The sequence below is a fragment of the Gavialis gangeticus genome, unplaced genomic scaffold (genome assembly GCF_001723915.1).
Source record: "Gavialis gangeticus isolate Ggan-Ray unplaced genomic scaffold, GavGan_comp1, whole genome shotgun sequence".
Lineage (NCBI taxonomy): Eukaryota > Metazoa > Chordata > Crocodylia > Gavialidae > Gavialis > Gavialis gangeticus.
The window spans coordinates 2,042,385-2,050,725 of NW_017728960.1; the positions used below are offsets into that span (position 1 = coordinate 2,042,385).

Consider the following 8,341-nt stretch of genomic DNA (forward strand, 5'->3'; position numbering starts at 1 on the left):
GGGATTGGGGGGGGGGGGGTCTGACTGAGATGACTGATGGGGTCTGGCTGTAATGGCAGGGGGCTAGAAGTGATAAAGGGTGGGGTCTGGGCAGGATTCAGTGGAGTCTAGCAGTATTGGCTTATGGGTCCTGGCTGTTATGGGGGAGTCCAGTCATGATGGGGAGGGTCCTGGACATGATAGGGGGAGGTTCTGGTTGTGATGGGGGCTCTAGCAGGGATAGCTGATAGGGTCTGGCCAGGATGGGGGGAGTCTAGCAGGGATGCAGGGGTCTGACCATGATGACTGGCTGCAAAGGGGGTCTGGCTGTGATTGCAGATGGGGTCTGCCCATGGTGGGTCCTGCGGCATGGGGCCGCCCTCACCGGTTGAACTTGCGCAGCAGGACCTTGATCTGGTTGAAGTCAGGGCGCTCCAGCGGGTCCTCAGCCCAGCAGCGCCGCATGAGCTGCCCCAGCTCCTCCACGTGGCAGCCCACGCTGGCTGTGGGCCGGAAGCAGGGGCACTCGCCGCTCTTCACTCGCTCGATGATCTCTGTGGAGGGGGTAGGCTCAGCCTGGGGGGCTCCGGGAACCCCCGGCTCTGCCACACTGTCCCCCCAGGGATGGGACACCCTGCCACACCTTTGGGGCTGAGGTCCAGCCCCTCCACGTAGAAGGCCCCGTTGCGCTGTGCGATCTCCTGCAGGATGATGCCAAAGCTGTACACATCGCCCTTCTGCGTGCCACGGGCTGGGGGCACCTCCATGCGCAGCAGCTCGGGCGCCGTCCACAGCTTCTCTGTGGGAGGGCGAGGGTCAGCATGGCACTGGTGGACCCCCCACTGGAGTGGGACTCCTGGCCCCCCAGCCCAGGCCCCAACAGTGCTCACTGGCGAAGAGGCCGTGGGAGTCGTCGGAGTCGGCCGCGGTGCGGAAGCTCTCCAGCCCGTAGTCCGTGATCTTGAGCACGAAGCGGCTGTCCACGACACAGTTGGATGACTTGAGGTTTCCGTGGGACACGATCACGCCGTTGTGCAGGAACTGCATCCCCTGCGTGGTGCACGGGGTCAGCTGCTACGCCCCCTGGGACTCGAGGGCTCCATGGGAGGGGAAAAGGGGGGGTCTGTGTGGGCCGGGGGTGCTACCTTAACGATGTCATTAGTGAGCGAGTAGCGAAACATCCAGTCCAGCGTGATGCTCTCATTCTCCAGGATGTCCTGGGGGGTGGGCAACACAAGGGGGCTGAGACCCTTGTTTCCCCCTGCCCAGCAACCCAATGGGATTTCAGAGGGGGATAATCCTGCCCTGGACTGGGACGGGCCCCAGGGCAGCATCTATACTAGGGCTGTGCCTGCAGCAGAACCCCTCCCCACCACTTGCTGGTGTGGGGGGGTCTCCCTGGCCTTTCACACCTCTTGGCTCCCACCCTCCCTTCCCCCTCTCCCCTCCAGGAGAGGAAATGCCTGCGCTGCAGGGCAGGCCGCCAGGAGTCTGGCGGGCGGGGGCCGGGGAGGGAGAAGAGGCCCCCCCATAAATCATCCCCCTGGCAAGCAGCTCCTCCCTGGAAGGCTGCAGCCCTGGGGGAGGGGGGCAGAGAGGGAGGCCGCCGCACCCCTCCCCCACGCCCCCGCTTCTCAGTGAATAAATCCTTCCATCCCGGAGAGGAACCCAGGCGTTCGGGCTCCCTGGGGCCCCGTTTTAACCACCTCCCCCCACTCCCCCCCAGCCCCAGGGAGGAACTAGGAGTTCGGGCACCCTGCACCCCCAGCCCCATACCTGGAGGCTGCCACGGGGGCAGTACTCGGTCAGGATGCAGATGTTGGGGGGGTCGGTGCAGGCGCCCACAAAGCGAGTCAGGTGCTCGTTCTGGACGTCCCTCATCTGTGGAGGGGTTTTTTTTTTGGGGGGGGGGCTGTTTGTGCACGTGTGACCCCCCCCGTCCCTTCTCAGGCCTTGCGCTGATGCCGGGACATGGTGTCCTGGCCAGCGCTGCAGAAGCGAGGCCTTGTTGGAACCAGCCATGGGAAGGGTGGGGCTGTTTGGCCTGTGGACCCCCTCCCCCCCACTGGCCACAGGGGTCAACGGGGCTGGGGGGAGGCCAGGCAGGGGACCTCATATTCATGTTATGGGGGCTGTGGATGGAAACCATTGTCGCCTTGGTGTGGCCCAGGCTGGAGAGAGAGGGCACATGGTTGCCCCAATGCCCCCACTCCCAGGTCGGGGGCCCAGCCTGCCTGCCCCCTCCCCCCCAGAGCTGCATAACTGGATACAAATGAGCTGGGGGCTGTGTCTCCCTCCCCCCGCAGCCCCTGGTACCTACATGCTTGAGCTCGAACAGCACCTTGCGCGTCAGCTCGATTCGCTTGCGGTTCAGGTGCTTCACAGCCACAATGTTGCCCTGGGGCAGACAGCAGAGAAGCTCTGTGTTGGGGTCCCCCAGGGGCCCCCTCTCCCCCCTACAGCCCGGCCCCCTACCTTGTAGTAGGCCGTCTTGGCATAAACCTGGAACTGCCCCTCGGTTGTCATCAGGGACCCGTAGTTGGAGCCTCTCTGCGGGGAATGAGGGGGCGTCAGCCGCGGGACTGGCACTGTCCCAGCCCCCCCGGCCCTGGGGCTGGTCCCCGTGGTGCTCACCAAGGACAGCGTGAGCTTGCTGCCGGCGCTGCGCAGGTGCTTTTCCAGCCCACTCAGTTGCACGTCCTCCCAGTGGATGCGCCATAGCTCGGCCGCCAGCTCCTTCTCCAGCCGCAGCTTCCTGTGCCCCCAGGACAGAGCGGGGTCAGGGCTCAGGTCAGATGCCCCCAGAGCTGCCCCGCATCCCCATACCCCCAGCTCCCTCCATCCTGCCCTTGCACCCCCTCCCCACCGCAGGGCTGGGAGACCCCCCACAAGACCCTAATGCTGGAGGCCACATGCCAAGTGGGTTGTGGGGTGTAGGCCGGAGAAGCCCCCTGTCCCCCCCACCCTCTGGCACCTGTAGACGAAGAAGGAGGCGATGGCGATGGCCAAGAAGATGAGGCTGACCGTGACTGCCAGGATCTCCAGTGTGGAGAAGCTGCCTGCAAGGCAAAACTGGGGTCAGGACCCACCTTGTGCATAGGGCTGGATCTAGCCTGGGGCGGGGGCTGCAGGGACAGGACTGGGCACAGGCCCCGGGGCCAATAGGAAGCCAGCAGGGATTTAGCACCAACCTTGGTGGCACAGGGGGTTGCTGTTGTCGAAGCCACAGAACGGGACGTCTGGGGGCACCACGTTCCCAGGCCAGTGGATGTGCCGGCTTGGCACTGCACGGATCTTCTTGCTGGTGCCATTGTAGCTAGCCACGATCTAGGGAGGGGGAGAGCGGTGGGAGGGTAGGCGGGGCTGGGGTCCCAACTCCCTCGCCCCCCAAAGTGCATCCTGGGCGGCCGATCCCACCATGGGGCAGGGCCTGGTGCCCCCACAGACCTGGAACTCGCCCCACGCAGGGTCCATATCCCACAGCGCATAGTCACTCTCCCGGTCCCCGTTCTCATCAATCTTCACTAAGCCAGTGACACCTGTGGGAAGGGAAGAGCTGGGCTCAGGCAGACAGATCCTGCGGCTCCCAGCTGGAGAACCCCGGGCTCAGATGCGGCTGCTTCTGGGGTGGCGTCAGGGTCCAGTGGGACCCCTTGCCCATGTCACATTGTGCAGATGCAGTCTCCTTCATGGGATATGGGAGCTGTCTGTAGGTGCTCCTCTGGCCAGCATGTTACTGTTTCTGGGCGGTTGCCAGGGTAGGCAGTGCAGGGGGTGCGCAACAGGTCCAGCAAGGAGAGCCATGCCACCCTGTGGTCCCGCCGGCTGTAAATCTGCACCCAGCAGCTCCAGTCCTACATGGCGCCAGTGCCACTAAAAATACCAGCCCTGGGAGCATCGTGGGAAAGAATCCGGCTGGCGGGACAGGGTAGGGCTGGGCCTCCCCACCCTCGTCCTCAGGGCACCCTGGAAAAAGGGGCTCCTGGCCAGAGTCACCCCCTGCCTCCCAGGCCGGCAGCAGCTCCAGGGACAGGGGCAGGGCACATGGCTTAGGGCAGGACAGGGCAGGAGACCCTAACCCCACCCCTGGACTGGTGCTCACCATAGATGGTGCGGTTCCACATCTGGCGCGTGATGGCAGTGGCATTACTCACATCACCGCCTTGCTCCAGGGTTTCATTCACAGCCTGGGCGTACAGCAGCACGGCATCATGGAAGGCGCCTGCGATGTAGTTCATCTGCAAGGTGTGCACTGGCTCAGGGCCCCAGCTGTGCTGGACTGCATGCATACATGTGTTTGTGTATGCATGCATGCTCTGCACTGCACTCTGTCCATGCTGTGCTGCACCTTGCCAGCTCTGATCTACCTTGCACCTTGTTCCCCCCCAAGCACCAGATCACACCCCACCCCGGGCCCCTACCAGGCTGTCCTCCATGGTGAACTTGAAGCGGGTGCAAGCTGCAGCCTTGAGCTCCTGCACAAAGGGCTGGTACTCGGGGTTCTCGGGCTCCTTGTAGGTGATGATCATCACAGCCTGTGGGACACAGGGAGGGGAGGGGGCATGGCAGGGATTAATGCCCCCGGAGCATGTCACCTGCCCCTGTCTGCAGCCAGATGCCCTCCCCGCAAAGTCCTGGGAGGTGGAAGGCAAATCTCCTGCTCTCACCCCATGTACCCAGATGGAGTTGGGGGCAGCTGGAGCTGCCGTCAGGCTCCAGCCGCAGCATCTGCCACCAGGGGCTAGAGCCAGGGCTGGGGGTGAGGGGCTGGGACTGGTCCCCGCGCCAGCCAGGATCGGGCCCTGCCGGGGAGCTCCAGCCACTCCAAGCTGTGGTCTCCCTAGGGACAGTGGCGGCGGCAGTGGTGGTGGGGGCGACTTTCCGCTTCGGGGCTATTAATAGCGTCCACTCGGCCCCAGGAAAATGATCCGGCTTCCTTCCTCCTCGTTAGCTGCTGGCAAGACCCCACGGGAGCCCAGGGCTGCATGTCCCTCTCCTGCAGGGGCCAGCCATGTGGCTGAGCCCCCGCATGTTCATGGCACCCATGAACCGCCCTAGGGCTCGTGCCCCCTGCTAGGGACAAAAATTCCAGTGCTGGTGCAGCCCCCCCGAAGCATTCCCCCCATGCCAGGGCACTGAGCCCTTAGGGAAGCTGGCGGGAGCTCAGCAGCTTCCACAAGGCCCCATTGTTGCACCTGCCGTCCCATCCCAGGATGCTGGCCAGCCCTGGGAGCCCTCGGGCACTGGGTGCTGTCTCCTGGCACAGCCGCCCCACACTTTGCCAAGCTCCCTGGATGGAGAACCCAGGCATCCTGGTGGGCCGTACCTCATAGGCCTCCCTGGCGCTGGCATCATGCTTGTCCCTGCGTTGCCAGGGCTGCCGGGGCTCGGGGAAGCGGGTGCCTTGCAAGCTGGCCCCAAAGATGTCAATGTAGAAGAAGACGTAGTCACCCCGTGTCAGCCCCTCGCGCTGCGCCTCTAGCATCAGCTGCCGGAAGGTGTCCGGGGAGCAACAGATGTACACAACTGTGGGGCAGGGGGCACAGTTATTGGGGGCACCCCAGCCCTGACTGTGTCCTACCCCTGGGGTCCCTGGCGCCACCTGCTCTGGGCCTGGGAAGGGGACACAGTGCATGAGGCTGAGCCCTGGGCCAGGGCCAGGGACTTGCACCTCAGCAGTGGCGGAGGCTCACCACAGCCTGGTACCTGCCTCATTTAGCAACAGGCACTGCAGAGGCGTGGGGGTCTGCAGAACCCCCCTGGATGGGGGCAACCCCACAGCGGTGGCCATGGAGGCTGCAGGTGCCAGGAGCCGCTGTGGGCATCTCAGGGTCACACCGGCATGGGCGGCTCAGAGGGCCGTGTCCGGACAGAGGGGAGCAGAGCCGTCCCTGCCTCCCTGGCCCAGCCCGGCACGCAGGGAACATCCTGTTATTGTCCTGCCGCGCGGACACTGTGTTCCTGCCCAGCTGGGTGAGGGGGCCACGTGCCCCCCGGGGCTGCTGCAGGGCTGGTCCGTATGGCGTGGCTTGCCTTGCCCTGCCTGCCCGCCCCGTGGCTGCCACGTCCTGTTTTGAGGACTCTGTTTCCTTCTCCTGCTGCCAAAATCCTGCCGTGATTTATGGGCTGGGCGGGCGTGCGCCCTTCCCTCCGCCACGACTCCCGCAGGGCCCAGTGGAAACCCAGGGGTGCGAGGCTCCGTGGCCGTGGAGCTGCCCCAGCCTTGCAGCTGTTTACAGGGCTCCCAGCTATGGGGGGGGCGCGGGGGCAGGGAGGGGGTGCCCAGGGTGGGGCAATGGAGGGTCCCAGTGACAGCAGCTGGTGAGAGGACCCTGGGGGGTCAACCCCGAAAGGACCCTGGGGACCCGTCATGGCTCCCCCCAGGGCTCCCGGTGGCTGCATCATGCTTCCCCCTCCATGTCGGGGCTGGGATCCTCTGCCAGGACACCCGAGACATGCCAGGGGTGATGGAGACTGGAGGGGGATCAGCACCAGCCTTGTGCTTGTGCAACAGGTCTCTGCCATGGCACGCCTGTGTGTGTGCACTGTTGTGCATGCACGCACACGCGCGCGCACACACACACACACACACACACACACACACACATTCTTGTACCACATTAGGGCCCGATCCAAAGCCCAGGGACGTCGGGGGAAAGGTTCCAAGGGCTGGCCAGCAACTCAGGATTGGGTCCGGGGGGAGAAAGGAGGAGCCGTGGGGGTGCCCAGCCCTGGGTGCACCCTCGTCTGGCTGTGCCCAGCCCCCCATCTCAGCTAGGACTGGGGGGCTGACCCCTTCCCCGAGGATGCCACCTTCTCCAATCCCCGGGCTGCTCCCTTCCCCGATCCCGGAGGCTGGGGAAGCTGCTGGGAGCTCCCGCCCTAGAGGAAGGGGAACAGGAAGGGGGATGTACTTGCCCCCTGGCCCGTGTGGGGCTCTGCTTCTTCCCGAGCCCCCCATGAGCAAGGCAGGGGGCACGGTTTCCCCCACCCTGGTCACAGCAGACGCGTCCTCTTCTCACCCATGCCCTGAACCCTCCTACTAGCCTGGCCCAGAGCGCTGGGGCAAAACTTCACTGCCCAGAGTGGGCCTGGGGCCCGTGGGGCACATGGGGCAGGGATTGGGGGCACTCACTCCGTGTCTTGCTCTTGATCTCCTGCACAAGGAAGGTGTAGTTGGCTTTGTCCTGGTCCTTGAAGGGGATGTCGAGCACGGTGAGGTTGTGGAAGCCGGGCAGCTGCACGTAGATGCCCTCAATGGCGAAGTAGCAGGGCCGGTCGTCCAGCTTGTCATCCCAGTACACCAGCATGGCATGGCGTGTCCAGTTGAAGTGGCGCTGCAGGGCCACGGCGAAGGCGCCCAGCTTGCGGTGGCTGGGGCCAGCCCGTGTGGTCAGTGCATAGACGTCCGCCTTATTGTCAAAGCCGTGCGCCTCGGCGCCCGCCGTCACCAGGGGCAGGCGCCAGTGCCGCGTGAAGCGGGCCACAGGCGCCGAGGCGTAGATGCAGCCGGGTCCCAGGAAGGCGCTGGGATTTGTGGCCCACTTGAGGTCCACGGCGGCCAGTGGTGCGGCCGAGTCGGAGCACACGCCATGCTCATCCTCGCTGCTGCCGAACACCCATTGCAGCCGGTGCCGCGGCAGCAGGTCAGCGCGCTGGTTCACCCGCTCCATGGCCAGCTGGATGGCTGGGCCGACCCGGGGCCAGGCCCACGGGTAGGTCAGGTTGTGGCGTGGCAGCACCACGGCCATGGTCAGGTTGGCTTCGTGGCCTCGCGCCCCACCCAGCGCGCTCATCAGCGCACCCAGTAGTGCCACGAGTGCCCACCGCATGGCGTCGCTGCCGTCCCCACGCCTGCCCTAGGCCTGTGGCATTGCGCCCCCGTGCCCTGCCACGGCCCCGCCACCCAGCGCTGCTTCTCAGTGCCGCGCCAGCGAGCGACTGATTATCTCCCGGGCAGGCAGCGCTTTTCCTTCCCCTCATTCAACGACAAAAGGGCTGTTATCATTGCACGGCGCCTTAACCCCTTCCTGCCTGCAGCTGCCGGCCTGCCCCGCCCCTGTGCCCGCAGGGGGAGGCAGGGAGAGATGCCCCCCGGGGGCAAATCTATCATCTTGATAGGGTGGGGGGTACAAAGGGTGGCTATGCAGGCTGTATGCATTACCCCCCCAGGGCATTGTGCCATAATTAGAGAGGAGGGTCGGGGTAGTGTGGGCTATAGGACAGTGGGTGCCCTTTGGCTCCCCAGGCTGGGGGAGGGGATGGGGCTGGCTGGGGGGCGCCTGGGGCTGCATGGAAGGGAATCTGTTCCCCCCTCTCGTCCTGGCAGCTGGGAGGCAGCTGGGGGGCTGGGGCGGGGGGG

The 8,341-nt window shown here is 65.3% G+C and overlaps 1 protein-coding gene across 1 annotated transcript in view; it reads right to left on the minus strand.

Annotated features, from left to right (window-relative positions):
* Positions 1–7,922, minus strand: part of NPR1 (natriuretic peptide receptor 1) — a 10,831-nt gene extending 2,909 nt beyond the window's left edge. Inside the window, exons 1-15 of the mRNA XM_019521692.1 lie at positions 7,115–7,922; positions 5,306–5,505; positions 4,401–4,514; positions 4,082–4,217; positions 3,427–3,518; positions 3,171–3,306; positions 2,954–3,038; positions 2,614–2,734; positions 2,455–2,529; positions 2,300–2,377; positions 1,756–1,860; positions 1,125–1,196; positions 870–1,029; positions 623–778; positions 365–533 (exon numbers count right to left, since the gene is read on the minus strand). Coding sequence (XP_019377237.1) covers positions 365–533; positions 623–778; positions 870–1,029; positions 1,125–1,196; positions 1,756–1,860; positions 2,300–2,377; positions 2,455–2,529; positions 2,614–2,734; positions 2,954–3,038; positions 3,171–3,306; positions 3,427–3,518; positions 4,082–4,217; positions 4,401–4,514; positions 5,306–5,505; positions 7,115–7,811 — 2,396 coding nt within the window. The 5' untranslated portion in view covers positions 7,812–7,922. The remainder of the gene's footprint in view (positions 1–364; positions 534–622; positions 779–869; positions 1,030–1,124; positions 1,197–1,755; positions 1,861–2,299; positions 2,378–2,454; positions 2,530–2,613; positions 2,735–2,953; positions 3,039–3,170; positions 3,307–3,426; positions 3,519–4,081; positions 4,218–4,400; positions 4,515–5,305; positions 5,506–7,114) is intronic.
* Between the last annotated feature and the right edge of the window lie 419 nt (positions 7,923–8,341).